This window comes from Crassostrea angulata, chromosome 10 (genome assembly GCF_025612915.1).
Source record: "Crassostrea angulata isolate pt1a10 chromosome 10, ASM2561291v2, whole genome shotgun sequence".
NCBI classification, from domain to species: Eukaryota; Metazoa; Mollusca; class Bivalvia; order Ostreida; family Ostreidae; genus Magallana; species Magallana angulata.
This window is the reverse complement of record NC_069120.1, coordinates 42854917-42874718: the sequence shown is the minus strand read 5'-3', so window position 1 is coordinate 42874718 and position 19802 is coordinate 42854917. Positions and strand designations below refer to the sequence as shown.

General features: G+C 33.2%; 2 protein-coding genes across 2 annotated transcripts; one reads left to right on the top strand and one right to left on the bottom strand.

Moving 5' to 3' along the window:
* Window positions 1–1869: 1869 nt before the first annotated feature.
* On the bottom strand, window positions 1870–12534 carry LOC128167735 (microcephalin-like). The gene is made up of 13 exons (XM_052833621.1): window positions 12444–12534; window positions 11974–12217; window positions 11479–11683; window positions 8348–8441; window positions 7952–8137; window positions 7645–7744; window positions 7172–7243; window positions 5451–6858; window positions 4892–5054; window positions 4399–4476; window positions 3526–3666; window positions 2961–3048; window positions 1870–2398 (listed from the first exon to the last, which is right to left on the bottom strand). The coding sequence occupies exons 1-13, from the start codon at window positions 12444–12446 to the stop codon at window positions 2316–2318; spliced, it is 2865 nt and encodes a 954-aa protein (XP_052689581.1). The 5' UTR covers window positions 12447–12534; the 3' UTR covers window positions 1870–2315.
* A 213-nt stretch (window positions 12535–12747) lies between these two features.
* Window positions 12748–19503, top strand: LOC128166338 (metalloendopeptidase OMA1, mitochondrial-like). The gene is made up of 8 exons (XM_052831439.1): window positions 12748–13112; window positions 14443–14641; window positions 15104–15277; window positions 15920–16027; window positions 17634–17762; window positions 18000–18071; window positions 18806–18952; window positions 19273–19503. The coding sequence occupies exons 1-8, from the start codon at window positions 12784–12786 to the stop codon at window positions 19465–19467; spliced, it is 1353 nt and encodes a 450-aa protein (XP_052687399.1). The 5' UTR covers window positions 12748–12783; the 3' UTR covers window positions 19468–19503.
* The last annotated feature ends 299 nt before the right edge of the window (window positions 19504–19802 follow it).

Genomic DNA, 19802 nt, shown 5'->3' with positions numbered 1-19802 from the left:
ACCTTTATGAGACACCATTATCATTTTATCTGAAAATCATAGTTAATGATCTTGGATATTCATGGATACTTTTTTGACACAATATTGTTTATCATATGTATAAAAAATAGTATTATAAGATACAATGTTTAACAATACACTAAATAATATAAAATACGATATGCACCCTATGATACTTACAATATATATCATATAATTATAATACAATATAATACTTATACTGTAATAAATAATGTGGCAATATGATATTGTAACATATGATTTGACATTGAATCATGTTTAACATACATGTATTTATTGTATTTGATCACATAATACACTACCGATAGTATATTATATATGATACAATTTAGTATGATATGATACAATATCATATTAGAACATAATACTAGTACTTATTAGGTTAGTTACTGACTCACTACAACTAACCTAGTAAGTGTTTTGTTTTCCCGAGGACAATCAAGCGACATATTTATACACAAATAGCGATGATCTATGCAAAGCCATGTACAAGATGCCTAACATCTAGTCCAATTTAACTCATTTAAACTCTTCAAAATTTTCAATCTCACCTTTCAAATACTCTTTGAAAATCTTTGCTTCACCCATGTTTACTTACAATGTTTTGTTGCTATTCAATTTTAAATGTTTTCTTCCTTTCCTCTGTAGAGATTTGAGCAAATTTCGACGTTGCCATTTTGTTCTCCTCCAGACAAAACAATGTGACATCAATATTCTAAGGGCAACTACTTTAACTTTAAAGAATTTCAAAGGGCAACTACTCCAAATACTTTAAGAACTTATGGCATGCGCTTTATGTATTAAATACTATGAAATTTCAAAATGAGTAAGCGATTAAGCGTCGGCCATATTGCCTAATATTATTTCTCACCGAACAAATATAGAGATATATGAGGCAATCACGTGCTATGTTTAAACCATTTCAGTCCAAGGAAATAATGAATGATATTGTAAAAATATTTCATACATAATATTATATTGCATCATATAATACAAAATAATTTGAAACAACATGGTATCATATCATATGATACAATATCATGTGATATTATATAAATAGTGCCTGTTTGGGAGGGTAAGAGTTGAAATTGACACTCCGCTTGACAATGGTTTTCTCGGGGTGTCAATTTCAACTTCAGTCCCAAACAGGCACTTTTTTTTATATAATAACAAATACATCTACCAAGCAGGTTTGAGTGAGGTAGGAGATTTTTATTAGCATCCATCAGACTCTGCATCTGGAGCTACCTCTGTGATTCATTTTTATTATAGTTAAATCAACTAATATGCAAGTTTGAAATAGTACTATCTATTAAACATGCGACCTGTTCCAAAAACCTAAACTTCACCCAGCATCCGAAAACCTATTGCTCAGATTCAAGCCTATCAGGTGCATCAGTATTATAAGACGCACCATCCGTGCAAGTTTGGTGAAGTTAGGACCAGTAATAACTAAGTTATAATCATCGGAGGACACCTGGTCTAAATCCTTTAACCAGATCTAAAAACCTTGACCTCCTCCAGGATCCGAAACCTATGGCTCAGATTCAGCATTCAAGCCTGGCAGGAACATCTTTATCATGATGCATCATTCATGCAAGTTTGGTTAAGTTAGGAACAGTAATTACTAAGATATAGTCATCAGAGGGCACCTGCTCTAAAAACTTTAACCAGATCTAAAAACCTTAATCTCCTCCTGTATCCAAAACCTATGACTCATGCAAGTTTGGTGAAGTTTGGACCACTAGTAACTTAGAAACAGGACCTGCAACAAAAACTTTAACCAGGTCCAGACGCTGACACCGATGGTATAGCATATGCTACCCCCGACTTTGTCTCAGTGAGCTAAAAACTAGACTTTTTTTTCATTTTTTTATAGACATTTATTGTCAAATTCATGATCAATTTTTACATTCATCTCATTTGAGTATGACCACAAAATACCATCACATAAATTATAATTTATAGGTATAAAATACATAAAGAAAAAAATAATAGCATCAGCTACAAAGGATTAGTTTGCATGACCAAATCTATTTTACTTCCTCAGCTGCTTTTGAATAATTGGTAATGTATTACTTTGCATGTACCTGTAAAAGGCTTCTGACATTTTATTCATCTGAATTTAAGAATTCATTAAATGTTTGCATTCATCAATATAAACAACTTGAATACAATTACATGCATTATTGTTAATTCAAAATGATGAGGATATTGAATGTTTATGAAAGATTTTAAGTATAGGTAGCAGGATAAACTTTCTATCCTTGAGGTATTGTTTTGCACTGCTAGGACTAATATTCTGGACTACTTTCTCTTTTTGGTCGACCAAGTAGGTAGGAATCCATCGACATGACACGGTTTTGTGTCACACAGTCTACAAAATTAAAAACAATACACACATCTAATGTTTGTTTTGCCTCGGACTAGAATGTCGCGACGTCATTGGATGAAACGCGTCACGTGGCTGCCTTACAAATTTCTTTAAAAGGCAAGCGTCAAAATTTATAGCGCAACATGGCGGACGTAACGTTATTTGAACTGATTTTCTACACAAACGTTTGTTTACTTATCAAACTTTAGGTCCTCGACAAAACAAAATACTTATTAGGTTTGTTACTGACTGTTTAAAGAAATTTGTGGGGTCGGTAAAGTCCATAGAAGGCTCGGCTCCGCCTCGCCTTCTATGGACTTTACCGACCCCACAAATTTCTTTAAACAGTCAGTAACAAACCTAATAAGTAATAATGTAAACCATGTAAACTGTAGTAGATACATCTCTCTTGTTATATTTTGATTTCGTAAAATGAAGTTAAACTGACTATAAGATAAAAATACACATCAACATGAAAATTTTTAGAACGTGTAATGCTGTGTACAAATTTTTGAACTTGCGTACATTTCAAAACTCACTAACAATTTATCATTTATTTACAAACCTAATATCCAAAGGGGATTTACACTGGTCTTTTCTGGTAAAAAATCAGATCCCACATATATGTCTGCTTTTGATGAAGAACTGGTAACCTGTAATGAGGGATAGTCATACTGAAGATACTCTAAAGAAAAACTCATAAAAAACAAATTCATCTGACATAATGACTAATAGTCTAATACATGTTATTACCAGCAAATAAAATGAATTTAATTTGCATCATATAAATCGTTGTGAAAACAACTTATTATCCCCACTGGGGACCGATCAGTGGCCTCAGTATAAGCAATATTTCAAAATAAATGTAGCTGATTTCATTATAACAGTTATTTTATTGCAAAGAAAACAAGAGGTTAAAACTGGGGAGTTATAAGCGGGATTTCAAAATAAGGGATTGCAATTAAGTGGGCTGTACAGTGTAATTAACTCAGAATACCCATCATAACTGCTGCTTATGGAAAGTCTGGATTCAAAAATACCGATAATACATGTACATGTACCGGTATGTAAATTACCTGGTAAAGATACATGTAATGACATTGTATATATAATTAAACACACAAACATACCTTTCCAGCACATCTTTGAATCAGTTCCATCAGATGATGTCTGGGTGGGACAGCCTTTGGGGTGACATAGAAAACACCCATGGAGGAGAACAACAGCTGAGGCGCATTCTCTTGTGATGTTTGTCGACTAAACCTAGTTTCCTTTAAAAGAAATTAATATTTTATCGTAAAAAAAAATTTCACGCAAAAAACATAAAATAGCACATTAAACAAGAAATCTCGAGACACTTATATTCTACTGTGAAATATTGGAAGGGACCAATTTAAATTTTTTGGAGTTTATTGTCTGCAATAACTGGATACATTTTTAACACCTCCTCAGTTTTCAATCCAGCTCAGCAACATGCAGTAATGGGCATTATGCTGAGTGAAAAGCTATCAACTTTGGAAAAGGCACAAGTTTTGAGACCTTCATACTGACCTTCAACCTTGTGACTTAAAACAAGTAGGAGTCATCACTTCTTAAGGTTACTAGTGTAGCAGATTTGATGACTGTCTAGAAAGGGGTATTGCTGGGACAATTAACACTTTGTCTACCAACTAAGACATACTGAACAACTGATAAAAAATAATTCATAAAAATGCACACATTTTTGAAAAGGGGACTGCGCCATAAAAATTGAATAATTGGTATGCATGAAAAATAATGTTGATGCATGCATTTGCATGCAAATTCAGATCTGCTAATTCTTAAACATTCAAGTACCAGCATATATTGATATGTGTTTATATAATTGTGCAGATGGACTATAAATTTACATGATTGTACAATCATGCTGTTGTCCCTTGAGGGCTCCTAATTGGTCAATAAATTGAATTATATGCATGGTTATTGCATTGAACTAAGCATTAACTCAGGTTTTCTTGGTTTACCTGAGCTGACGGGAACCAGTCAGTGACCTCGTAGCCTTCCTCAGGTAACCACTTCTTGGCTTCCAGAGACTCCATGACCTGCAGTCAAAATAGTCTTTTAAATTGTGAAGAATGACCAGATTCATTTACCGTTAATTATTTCTAATACCCCCCCCCCCCAAAAATAAATAAATTGTGACTGTGACCTTGAAGTACCTGTATAGAAATTTGAAATAACCCTACATGTGAGTAGCTGACTCTTCACTTAATCATGACATTCATTTAAAATTTGATTTTATACAGTGGTTCATGAAATATGATTTACTGACCGCTGGATCACAACACTTGGATGAGCTCACTATTGATCTCAATTCCTTATGGTGAGACTGGGTCAAAAGTTATCATCTAAATATGTAGACTGATCTCTACTACAAATGAACTAAAACATTAAAGAATTTAAAGAATTTTAAACAAAAGATTTGTCAAAATTCTATGCATGTTATAAAATACCAACCCATTCCTTCCTTAGTACCCAGCATCCCCTAGTGATGCCATGCAGAATGTTCAGTGTTCTACGCGGGCCACCGCAAACCACATGTGTAGTCGAATCATTCACGTGATCTGTTATTGTGAAACCTTTCAACTTCTTCACCACAGATATCACAACATCTTGTTCACTGTCAAACAAAGGCAATGCTTAATAAGGCCAGTTCAATAGTCAAAGAAAATATAATATTACAGGAAATATGTGTACCATACATGCTAGTTTTTGGAGCAGTCTAATTAAATAGTTCTGTGGGAGAAAAATTAACAATAAAACCCCTCAAAATGCTAAAAAATATCAACCACCTCTCAGAATGCTCAAATTCAATATGTTACATGTGTACCATATATACATATGTAAAGTGTGATATTTTTATTTTTTACATATTTGAATCATTATAAAATATCTACAGTAAATCCTATTCACCATGTTCACAACTGATCTCAAGATATTAAATCTTTTTAATACTTATACAATATGTACACATAAGTTCATGTACATGTACATTTAATTACAACTAAACACTTACTGCGAGTGCAGACTGGTCATCACAAGTGAAGGTCGTTGGGGACTGGTTTTTGTAAACGATGGATTCCGCTTCATTTTCCTGACTTTTTTGTCCTCCTCCGCAGTAGAACTTGAATCACTCCCAGTATTCAGTGAGGAGAATGCCGAATCTGATAGAGCCTTCTTCTTTCTTCTCACCTTCTTGCTATTGAACTTGGTGCGTAAATTAAATTCATCGATGCTCTGCCTTGGCCTAGTCATATTGAAAAGATTGGAGCACGCGGATTCACTGAAAACAACGGACATTGAGGAACCAAGTGTGCTCTCATTTTCTGACACTTCTCTGCTCACATCTTGTTCTTTATTCAGATTTTGTGTTACAAGTGAGCTTTCATTTTCTGAAATTGCACTACTGGTAGCTTTGGAATTTGAGTAGCTTTCTGACTTTTCATTACTTTTTCGACATTTTTTCGGGGTGTTCTGTGATTCGTCTACAGAGTGGTTCTTCCTTTTGCGGCCTTGCAATTTTTTGTCTTTTTTCGTCACCTGTGTGGATGTGCTATCTGGTGTATTGTCTAGAAGTTTACTGAAGACTTTTTCAGAACACATTGTTGGTTCAATTAGAAATGAATGAGGTTCCATATCATAAGCTGCCAATAGTCTCTTTTTAGGCTTCAGTATTTTCACATCCATGTTTTTAGAAGCATTCTGATTTTTGGCAGGTTGAACATCTGTGTCCAAATTGCCATCATCCAGCAAATTCTCTATATGTTTTGCAGCAATCATTGATGATCTCCTCCTACTCTTGGTTTTTGTAAACATTTTACTGTTTCTTTCATCAACTGGAGCATGGTTATATTTATCTTCTACAGTTTCAGATGGATTTTCACAATTTTCACCACATTTCTCACTTTCAGAATTGTTATCACACAAGGTTTCAGTATCGTCTGCTATACATGCAGCATTATCTTTACTTGCATTCCTATCAGATTCCAGAAACATCTCTATCTTCTCCAGGGATTTCTTGGACTGCTTTTCAGGATTTCTAGTTTCCGTTTTGGACTCCATCGGGGCTATCATTACCGACCTTCTCCTAGTGCTCACTCTCCTCTGTAACACTTCCTCACTTTCAGCCTGCGTCTTGGATAGAGCGGCCATTGATTTTCTTCTTTGTGTTGCTCTCTTTTTCACTTTCTCTTCCTTGTTAGTAATTTCAGGCAAGGAATTTCTTGATGCTTCATCTTTTCTTTTCTGCAAGTTTTCAATGTTGTCTTTGAAGCATACAGAAGCAACTGATTTTCGCCTACAGCTGACCCTGACCTTGGTTTCTTTAGGGGTCAATGTTCCTACTGGACTGGGAATTTGGGCTGGAGTGGTCTTATCTGTGGTGGCTGTCTCTGGACTCTGACAGTCCATTCCTCCTAAACCAGCTGGAAACATATATAACAGGAAGTATACATGAATACAACATGTAAAAATTACAAGGATTTTTAAGCTCAAAGACTGGACATTAAAAGGAAAAATTAGAGAAAATGTTATCAACTCATGTACATGTTACTGCAATGAAAAATGTATTTTAAAATATCATGTAAACAAATTAGAATAGCAGATGAAAATTATATTTACCATATTTACAAAGTTAACTGAATTAGTTCTAGAGTGTGTTTGATGGTCAAGGCATACATGTCCTTTCAAACTCACTTACAAAAATATATTGTAGATTAGAGTGATACAAGTACTCACTAAATAGTCTCCTCTGAAGAGGTTCATCAAATTCTGGTTTTTCATATTGATTCTCTGATATATTTCCATCTTCTGAAAATATAACATCGATTAATGAATTTTCATTACATGTACTTACACACACAGTTTGTGTTGCAAACAAACACTTGAATATTTTCTATATCTAGTCACAATATCTAAAACATAACATCAATCAAAGAACTTCCTTTGAAATAATTAGTATAAAGAAATATGAAATGTACAGAATAATTTTTAAAAATTTCATAGTGTAATACTTAACTAAAAATTTTGTCAATTCAATGTTTTTGATCATTATCAACCTGATATATTAATAAATCAGTGATTATTTGTCTAAAATTTATCAAGAAGCTACGTGTAAGTTATAAATAGTATTACATGCATCCATAGTTTTGATATTAAGAATGAAAACAACAATCAATACATTATCTTTCGTATATCCCCTCTTGGTTTACCTGTGTTGTTGTCTTGTTTGTTGAGCTCCTTCATCTTGGCTCTCATGCTTGGAGGCGTGTCGGGAATGGCCAGTCTGATTGGAGTATGGGTCTCACTGCTCTGAAAAATAAAGAAATCATTTCTTCAATACCTCCGATAAATGAGACAATTTAAAAAATCAATAATATTAAATCAGACATAAACAAAACATAAAAATAAAGTTATTTTCGTTTCAATAATTCCTAAGCTTAATACACATTCATTAGTCTACCGACAATTACTGCTTTATGTAAGGAAGCTCTTTATGACATGAGGATAGATATATACCGGAAAGGGTGACCCTCTCGGTTGTGTGTCCTCCACAAGGACAGCCCCCAGCAGAGGAGAATTACATGGGGTGGTTTCTGTTGACTTTAAACGGTCCATTTCCAGCTTTTTCTTCTTTTTGGCAAATCTCTCAGCACTAGATGCTAGATCATCCTCAAAGTCACGAGGCTGCATTGATTTGGCTTTCTGAGGTAAATGAATAAATATCATTAATACAGATAATTCATTTGCTTTTTTTGTCGAAAACTTGAAAAAATAACATACATATATTTTCTATTCATCTTTTACATTTAACAGTGAAAAACTTAATTTTGAACAGGTTTATATTTAATATTTTTTGAGTATATGATAATTCATCACCATTGCAAAATGCTTTTTACCAAATTCTATGCTCACTTTAAGCTTGGCAATATAAAGAGGTGTGCCTTTCCGATCAGGAAGCATGGCTGGATAATGTCTCTCATTCACATGGTTCTGGTTTTGCTTACAACTGGAAGAACAATAAAAAACATAGGTAATCATAGATTACTAAGCTCACCGAGACGGAGCATCACCCTTATGAGACATCACCTTCATAAGACCACCTTTATCATTTTATATGAAAATCATACTGTATGATCTTGGATATTCATGGATTCCGTTTTGACAAAATATCGTATATCATCTGATTTTTTTTATGATAATCATATGTTCATATGTTAATCAATACAATGATATAAAATTAAATATTGCATCATGTCATATTTATAATATATATGATATAATACAATAAAATACCGTAATAAACAATAATGAGATATGATATTGTAACGTATGATATGACATTGTATTGTGTTATACCTTATTGTATTTGATCACATAATACAATATCATAAAATATAATACAATATAGTATTATATTACAATATCATATTACATAATACATCATAACACTGAAACATGATATTATATTGTATAATATAGTATGATATTGTATTGAATGACACTGAAACATATTTGATACATTATATGATATTGTATCATATAATACAATATAATTTGATTCCAACACTGTATCTTATCAAATGATACAATATTATGTGATAAAGTAAAATATTATAAAATACATTATTATATTATACATATTGTATCATATGACACAATAATATATATTACAATATCATATAATACAATTTCATGTGATATAAAAATATATCATATAAACCAATATCATATCATATAATATCGTATGATACAATATTATATAATATTACAATATCATATAATACAATTTAATGTGATATAATTCTATATTACTGAAACAAATATCATATTATACAATATTGTATGATACCATATTATAGAATATACAATATTGTATCATAGGATACAATATAATATTTTGCAAAATCTTATGTAATTGTATCATGTGATAAAATAATATATTAAAAATACAATATAATATTATACAATATTGTATCATAATATACAATACTATACATAACAATATCATGATACAATATCATATCATAAAATATCAAAAAAATTGATACAATATCATATCATAACGTATAACTTTTTATAATATAACATATGATGTCATATTGTATCATATCAAACAATATTGTTTCATATCATACAATACTATATCATAGGAATCATGTTATATCATTTATCAACAAACACATCTATCTATCGAGCTGGTTTGAGTGAGGTAGGAGATTCCTTTAGCATCCTTGATAATGGAGATCAGGCTCTGCTTCTGAAGCAACCTCTGCATTTAATTTATAATAAAGTTAAATCAACTATGCAAGCTATCATCTATAAAACATGTGACCTGTTCCAAAAAACTAAACCTCATCCAGCATCCGAAACCTATGGCTCAGGTTCAGCATTCAAGCCCATCAGGTGCATTGGTATCATAAGACGCATCATCCATGCAAGTTTGGTGAAGTTTGGACCAGTAATAACTAAGATATCATCATCAGAGGGCACTAGCAATTAAAACCTTAACTTCCTCCAGCATCTGCAACCTATGGCTCAGATTCAGCATCCATGCCTGTCAGGTGCATCTGTATCATAAGACACACCATCCATTCAAGTTTGGTGAAGTTAGGACCTGTAATAACTAAGATTTATTTTTTAGCATCCTTGATAATGGAGATCAAGCTCTGCATCTGCAGCTACCTCTGCGATTCATTCATATTACAGTTAAATCAACTATGCAAGTTTGAAATAGTACTATCATCTATTAAACATGTGACCTGTTCCTAAAAACTTAACTTTATCCAGCATCCGAAACCAGACTCAGCATTCAAGCCTGTCAGGTGCATCAGTATCATAAGACACACCATCCATTGAAGTCTGGTGAAGTAAGGACAAGTAATAACTAAGATATCATCATCAGAGGGCACCTGTTTCAAAAACTTTATTTAACCAGCTCTTAAAACCTTAACCTCCTCCAGCATCCGAAACCTATTGCTCAGATTCAGCATTCAAGCTTGTCAGGTGCATCAGTATCATAAGACGCACCATCCATACAAGTTTGGTGAAGTTAGGACCAATAGTAACTAAGATGTAATCATCAGAGGGCACCTGCATCAAAAACTTTAACCAGCTCTAAAAACCTTAACCTCTTCCAGCATCCGAAACCTATTGCTCAGATTCAGCATTCAAGCTTGTCAGGTGCATCAGTATCATAAGACACATCATCCATACAAGTTTGGTGAAGTTAGGACCAGTAGTAACTTAGATATTGCTATCAATGGGCACCCGCAACAAAAACTTTAACCTGCTCCAAAAACCTTAACCTCCTCCAGCATCCGAAACATATAGCTCAGATTCAGCACTCAAGCCTGTCTGGTGCATCAGTATCATAAGGCACATCATCCATACAAGTTTGGTGAAGTACGGACCAGCAGTAACTAAGATATTGCTATCAAAGGGCACCTGCAACAAAAACATTAACCTGGTCCAACAACCTTAACCTCCTCCAGCATCTGAAATTTAGGACCCAGATTCAGCATCCAAGTCTTTCAAGTCCATAAGTAGGTCCAGATGCATCATCCATGCAAGTTTGGTGAAGATAGGACAAGTAATAGCTTAGATACAGGACCTGCAACAAAAACTTTAACCAGGTCCGGACGCCGACGCCGACGCCACCGCCGACGCCGACGCCGAGGGTATAGCATAAGCTCTCCTTGACTTCGTCTCGGTGAGCTAAAAAGTTTCAAAAGTAGAAACTGAAAAAATATCAAACAAAGCAGAAAAGATATATTAAGAAAGTTACAAAATGAAATATCAATTAAAATTCAGTATATTACTGTGTTGAATAAGATTATGAAAACTTGATCAATTCCTTTTCCGAGCCATGAGGCTCATAAGACCCAGAGCTTATCTCTGGGTTCTCACTTTTTGTAATTAGGCTTACACTTGTGACCACTGAGCCAAGTGCTAAAAACTTATTCCCTTAGCATATCACATTGTTACTGTTTTACCAATACATCTGAGTGACTGAACTAGTAGACCATAAGTCTCTAAATTCTAACCTGTCAACCCACAGGACCGAGACTAAGTGGACTCCTTTCTTTGTGGCCTTGTTGATAGTGCGCTTGCTGCCTTCTTTCAGAACAACGTGAGTCACATCATCTGTGAAAGTCTTTGCAACAACTGCACCAAGCTGCACCAGTTCTCGACAGATGGCTTTACTTCTATTGTCATTGGTGGATCGAACTTCTACATAGGCCACAACATCTGAAAACAAAAATTACATAAATGTCAATTCTTGATAAAAAAAATGTAACAGTGCTATTTATGAATCTGCCATTATTTGTGCCTACATCTGACATAACAACTGTGAAGAATCAAGAAGTTAGTTAGGAAAACTCCTGATATGTATTGAGATTTGATTCTGGATAATGTGATGTAACAGAGACACAGTACATTCATACACCCAGCGGAGTATTTACAAAACACATAACCTTTTAAAATAATACCCATTTTGATGGGTGTTTGAACAGTGACAGAAGAATATTTCAAAAAACCTTTTAAAACTCTGTCATCAACAGGCTGTGTAGCAGGTAGTTGATCCTCCATATCAACACCATCTTCCAGAGAAATAATTTGGTCATTGTTATTCAGTGCAAAAGCCACCTTACTCTTTCTTTCATCTAACTTTTGATTGGAATGGTGTCCAGAGCTGGTTGCAGAAGACATTTGTTTGGACATAACAGATTTGACATTTTTTGGTGTTGTTGATTTCTTTTTCTGTCCCTCTTTTCCATGCTTCTGTAGAATAGAAATTGATATATGAATGTTTAAGAATAGAATGTACCATAGCTGAGCATCCATTGCATTATGTCTATTAAAAAAATAATAATATCTGAATGGGCCATAACCAGATAGCATCAGTGAACATTATTTTTTCTCTATATAAAATGGAAAACAGAACAATTAATTCAAATATGCATAACAGATAATAGATCTTGTCTTATGTTATCCACGTGTTACAAACCATTTTCGCTGTGTCAGTGTGTGTTTTGCAACACAACTATCTCTTCGGAGTCTTCCGTCTCTTTGAAATTTGCGCTGCGGAAGTGAAGGAGAGCAGCGATTTGCAGAAATCCGGATTAATGAAGAATATCATAAATTGATTATTTAAACCCATCAGAAGATTGATGATATAATGTATTTTATTTTATTATTTTCAAGACAGACAACAGCTCCTAATTTTGTATTTGTTTGTATATTTATTTTTTATTTCATCACCGGAATCATGACAGTTTGTTTTTTGTTTTGCAGTTTTCGTGCTGTATAAACTTCCTGTAAAAAATTGTTGTGGTTAGGAAGAAAAAATGTTGCCTCTTTTGAGGTTTTGCCACCGTTTCAACGGTGGTTTGGGGAGCAGAAGTATTCATAATGGATTAACATCGAAAAATTCTTATAATTATGTCAGATTTACACTTTTGTCACGACGTACTCTTAGCGAACATACAATAAGGAAGAGTGGACTTGCTTCAAATGTTAGGACACCTCTATGTATACACAACCAAATAAACTTAGATCAATGGCAGCATTTTACACCGTACCGAAAATTTCACCAGACTTCTAGACTAAACGTTCATCCAATTGTTTGGATGTTTGTAAAACCTATAACGAAACTGTCGGCATTATTATTTGGCAGGTAACACTTAACATTTAGTACTGTAACTAAGCTTAATGTGTTTTATGGTGTGACAGTTTGGAGGGTGAGGCCAAGAACAAAATCACATACTCACAACCAGATTCATTTAAAATGTACTCAGTTGGAGCCTCCTATCTATTTGGTCCAATACCATCACTAGATTTACCTACATAGATTTGTTTACATACTTGAAGTATTGTGTGGTGTGAATGTATTTAGGAACAAGCTAGCTAGGTACCGTGTGAGAGTGCGCATGTGTGAGTTGTATGTCGTCTGGCTGTTGTGCATGGGGAACTGCGGTCATTCTAATTAAAATCATGTTAGATCCGCAGAACTAACATCTAATTTTAATTAGATTGAACTGCGGTGTGTGCGCCTAGATTCCATTTCGTTGTAAGTGCAGAGCAATTAATTGCAATATATATATAATAAGTGTTATATGCAGACTACTGGTAATTAAATATCATACTGATAATTACAACCGTTGTCAGTTGTGCATAAGAGCATATGATACTTCAGTAAGTTTATTTAGCTACTCTATGCAATTTTGCTTTTTATGTAAAGCAGACAAAAAGTCTGTGTAGTTTACAAAAAACCACTTATTAGAAATATTGTTTAAACATCTCTGCATTTGAGCAGTTTTAAAATTAACATTAATTTTTATTGTCTGGGTAACTGTAAACACTTGTGTTCATGAGGCATAGTTAAGTGATTACTTCACATTATGCTTTAAAATTATTATCAATCAGTTATCATGTTAACCTGAACTGTTTTTCTTTTCTATTTCATTTAAGAAGTAGCTTTTGTTTGGTCCCACATAATCAGTTATACATGACCTCAAAACTTTAATAACTTTGAGTAACATTTCAAGAGTGATTTTTTTTAGGATTGTTTAAGATATTAGATCAGTTTAAAGGTGAAAACTATTGCTTCATCCAAGTGGAACTTTTTGTACAAACGCTCAAGAAAAAAGTATGATTGGGTAGCTAAATAAACTTATTAAGGTAGATAAAAAAAGATAGTGGGGTGTAGGTAATTCAAGCTACATAGCTAAATATAGTTATTGTATAGGACCTTTCTATTTTTTCATTATTCATATTTAAAACTTGCAGCAACAAATGGGTCTGTGTCATTAAAGGTAACATGTAGATCAGATTGATTTTACGGCTGAATAGAATTCATACAATATGGGCTTGTTTCTGATAAGAAATTTGGATAAATTTTCAGACTGAATAGATGAATCTGTTTATCAAACATTTTCTTAAAAGATTAAAATCAATGAATGAAATTAATAAATAAGCATTAAAATTTGATGTAAAAATCTCTTTAGACGTCTAAGACTTCACTGGAAAGAGCTCCCACATCAGCAAAAAGCAGTAATTTTGACTGCCTTGCTTGGGGCCACAGCCTTGGCACTAACATTATATACCATGGCTCACACAGAGACAGTGCCCATCACTGGGAGAAAACGCTTCATCTTTATCACACATGACCAGATGATTAAAATAGTGGAAAGAGAAGTGGAAGAAGTAAGAAATTGTCTCATATTCCAGAACTGTTTAACACTTGTAATTTCTGCATGTCTTTAATTTTGAATATACATGTACTTGACATTTTAATACCATACCTAACCTTTTAACATATTTAATATAATTTGAATATTTGATATTGTTTTGACAGTTACATGTACATTATGTGTAATGCTTTGGGTTACATCTACATGCTTAAGTTGGGCTACAAGTTATGATCATTCTGTCTGTTTGGATCTTATTTCTATTCTGTTGAAAATTGATATCCCACTGATGACTTTCTTAGCTCTTTAAAAAGCGATGAGGCTCTTGTTAGATAAGTGTTATATACATGTATGCATCTAGACATTGAAAAACTTATACTACATGATAAAGTTGAACTATTCTAAAAACAAATTAAAGGAAGGGAAGTTGATTAACATGTATGTTATTGATAGTACAATACTAGTATTTTAATTACAGGTTTTAGAAAGTTGTAAAGACAAGATTTTACCGTCAACACATCCTTTATACAAAGCCATTATAGGCGTGGCAGAAAGACTGTGTGTACAAAACCAAGATATTCAACAAATGAAAGACATGCAGTGGAAAGTTTTTGTCATTGAAAATGATGATTTCAATGCTCATGTTTATCCTGTAAGCAAACTTACAATCTGTAAAGATTAATTCAAACTGGATGATTGTTTTTCAAATTTTTGCAAAGGCTTTAGGATTCAGCCCTTCAAAAACATAAAACTTGCCAAACAAAAGCAACCTGCATTGTAGATTTTATATTATTTTTATAAATTAATGTTTTGGAGCAAAAAAAAAAGAAAAAAGACTTTTCCAACAGTTTTTCGACTAGGAAATGTTGAGCGCATGCTTGCTCAAGTATCATTTTTGTTATGGGGATCATGTTACAGTATAATTATATGAATAAAACATATGTGAATATGGTATTGAACAGACCTGCACTGTATACTTTCAAAGGCAAAATATGAAAATAGTATGACAATACACAATACATGTATTTTCATTTGTTTGCAAAATTGCAGGAAATTGCCCATTTTAGTGACATCAGATAGGAAAATTTATTGGACAATGATGACTATTATTAAGATTATGGTGAAAGTTATTTTTTGTTTAATGTTTTGTGAAGATTTGATTTAATACTTGAAAATGGTGGTGGGGGGGGGGGGGGGCAGATTTTTGACCTCATAAAATATAGTTTCTTGGATCAAGAAAGTTGTGTTTAAAGAGAAATATTAATGATTATAACAACACATTACTTTTTTTCAGACAGGAGAAATATTTGTCAATACAGGCTTGCTTAAATTGGTGACAAATGCTGACCAGCTAGCTGCTATCCTAGGACATGAGATGTCCCATGCTTTACTCTCTCATGCAGTATGTTTATTTTTTACCATAATTATTGCTGTTTTTTGTATTGATTATTTTATTGATCCAGACACAACATGTTTCAGTTGGCTGTTGCACTTCTGTTGCTTTTGTCAGCATTGGCATCATCTTAAAGGGGCATGGTCACGATTTTGGTCAAAAATTATTTTTCCGATTTTAATATATACAATGCTTTAGAAAGGCATTTTTAATAGGCAACCGAAACTTGAGTGTCAGTTGTTGAGTTATAAGCAAGTTACAGAGCTTGGAATTCTTGGCTATGTAAAAAAGCATTTGTTTACATTTTGAATGTTGAAGTAAAAATTTCAGTTTTAAACCTAAAACTAATGTGTTAAACGTTAGGCACTGTTTATCAATGCCTAAAATAAATAAAAAAATAGAGAAATAAGCTGGAAAAAGGTATTTTACTGGTATATTGAATCTATGTAATCAAAAACAGGGCACGAGCCTTGTTTACGTTACAAAGAATTCTGAGCCCTATATCTTGCTTATAACTCTTCGAATGATTCTCAAATTTTATCTGATCATTAGATATGCATTTCTAAAGCATTGTTAATACATGTAATAAAAACTTAAAAATAGAATTTGACCAAAATCGTGACCATGTCCCTTTAAAGGGGCATGGTCACGATTTTGGTCAAAAAAATATTTTCCGATTTTTATATTTACAATGCTTCAGAAAGACATTTTTAATAGGTAACCGAAATTTGAGTGTCATTTGTTGAGTTATAAGCGAGTTACAGAGCTTGAAATTCTTAGCAATGTAAACAAAGCGTTTGTTTACATTTTGTACGTTTAATTAAAAAATATTAGTTTCAAACCCAAAACGAATATGTTAAACATTAGGAACTGTTTATATATGCTTAAAATAAATAAAAATATAGACAAATAAGCTTGAAAAAGATTTTTTACTAGTATAATGAACCTATGTAAACAAAAACAGGGCACGAGCCATGTTTACATGACAAAGGATTGTGAGCCCTGTTTCTTGCTTCAAACTCTACGAATGACTCTCAAATTTTATTTGATCATTAGAAATGCATTTCTAAAGCATTGTAAATAATAAAAACATAAAAATAAAATTTGACAAAAATCGTGACCATGCCCCTTAATGTAAAAGTGTTTATTTAAATAGGCTCAGAACTGCCAAATTCCAACTAGCCTTAACTAAAGGGTTAACCCTTTAGCTCAATCGGTAGAACATTGGTTTTTAAACTGAAGGGCCCCATGTTCAAGCCTAGTTGTAGAATTCTTCCTCTTCTATTACAGTGCTCAATGTTAAGATCACATTTTCAACTCCTTGTAATCTTGAACCTCAATCAATCTTAGTTTCATTGGAGAACCAAACTTCCTCCCAAGCATCCTAATTTTTGCAGATTTACTGCAAATTTACTTAATATTTATGATGATAAGTGTAATTTATACAAATAATTTAGAGTATCGTGATTACACATTATGTCTGGATTCTGCTAGACACTTCATTATATTCCAGTCATTTACTTTAATAATTCATGTAGCTAAATGTCTTGTGGAATTTAATACTGGTTTTTTTCTGGTCAAAAATATAATTTGGTTTTTTTTTACATTGATTTAGGCAGAACAGTTGAGTTATGCTCAAAAGTGGGACTTTTTTGTGATTGTTATTATGGCAGCTCTATGGATGATCATACCAAGTGATGGAATTGCTTCCATAACATCCTGGTTCATGCATCGTGTCATTAAGGTACATATTTAAACTCACTCAGTAACTTTTATTTACCCCCTCCCCCATGAATAAGTCAGGGGCATATATTGGTATATTATTGTTGTTGTTGCTTAAAGATCAGTTTCTTCATGTATACATTTAATCGTTCATATTTTTTTCTAAAGACATACTTAGTCACTATCAAAATAATATCTCTTTTATGGAGGACTCTATTAGCTGTATTCTTATATACAAATATTATTGTATCTATTGTAGTATTTTGATCTGCCCTTCAGCAGAGAATTGGAAAAGGAAGCAGACAAAGTGGGGCTACAATTGGCAGCCAAGGTAGCTTGGACATGGTGTTCTATTCACTGAGAGAGAGTTATACATAAGTCATGTTTTGGCAGAGGTACCGTAAATCTGCATGAGGTCAATATTACTCTTCAGAGGTGAATAATACACCATACAAGTATATATGCAAGAGAGAGGTTCATCATAGTTTAGGGGCTTAAGAATCAGTATTGTGTTGTAATTGATAACCTTGTATATTACTGTACATATTACAGGCTTTGTGATATGTAAGTAGTGAATCGGACATCATTGCAAATCCTGGTCAATATGTACGATTCTCTCCCATCTCCCTGTGGTTGCAAGAGACAAGAAAATCTTGTAGTTCATTTAAGTATTACTAGTAACCAATGCAAGTAAGGCATAGTCAGAGATTGCATGATCTTTGATTTGACCTTTTATCATCAAATCGCAGTTTAAACATAAAATTGGTAATTTACTGCTAATGCGGTTAAAGTACAACCGTATAAAAAAACAGGTTAAAATGTGACGTAACAAATAACACATGAATATTCAGCTTTATGATATCATAGGAGAGAGAGCTTTGCTGACTTAAGACAAGACAGTGGCTTGAGAAGATGTAGATCAGCATAAAGTAACCATGTAATTTGATGTAGGCTTATTGTTTTGATGTATAAGGAGTAAACACAATTGTGCTCTAAATAAATTTTGCATGCTTGTTTTGATGTTTAAGAATTCTATCACCATTTTGTTGTTGATGATTTCTGCAGGCTTGTTTTGATGTGCGGGAGGCCAGCGTTGTGTGGAGCATGATGCAAGTAAAGGACACAGTGGAGGGAAACAGTATCCCAGAATTCATGTCTACACATCCATCCAATGAAACCCGAGTAGAGCTCATAGACTTCCTGATACCTCGAGTATGTTTATACCTGCGTGATATCAAAAGCAGAAAATGTGTGAATGCCATATAAATACATTATAAGAATGATAAATCTTTTTAAAAGTGTTATGGAAAAAAAGGGGGGGGGGGGGTTACTCTTGTAAAATGCGACAATGTTGATGTCATTTGATGTATTGATGGTGCATTTTAATTAAAATATTACTTTAAAAAGACATCAATCTTTTAAAAAAAAAATGTATTTCAGTAGCACTTGAACTTCCACATTAAATTTTAATAGTTGGCATTGACATGTAATATATGTATAATATAATATAATGTTATTGTTTTCTTTCAAAGATGACAGAGCTAAGAGACAAGTGTAATTGTCCGAGACTGCCCAGCAATGACCCAAGGGTGGCGATGCAGCACGTCAAACGCTTCGTGGACGACAAAGTGGTAGCTAAGCAGGCGGGGCAGAATTTGTCCAAACTTCAAGCTCAAGTTTACCAGAAGCCCACCATCCAGCGTCGGGTCGCCCCAGGGCAGAGCTAACCTCCCTGTGCTTATGTTAATCGACTGTTGCTAACATATTAAGTGTTTCTGTTGATCAACTGTCTGTCTATCTTGTTGATTTTTAAAAACATTTTATGAGAGTTTTTTGTGATATCCATGCATTGCCAAATATTAAATACATTATATTTGTTATATGCATGTGTTAGATGTATGTTTTGGAATTTATCAACTTTTGTTTCTAGATGGATGTACAATGGTCTATTGACAAGGGTTTTAACTTTTTTGTTATATATTGTACATGTTGATACATTGTATGGTATTTCATTTGCACAGAATTAAGCATAATTTATTACCTTTATTTATAAACATGCAAA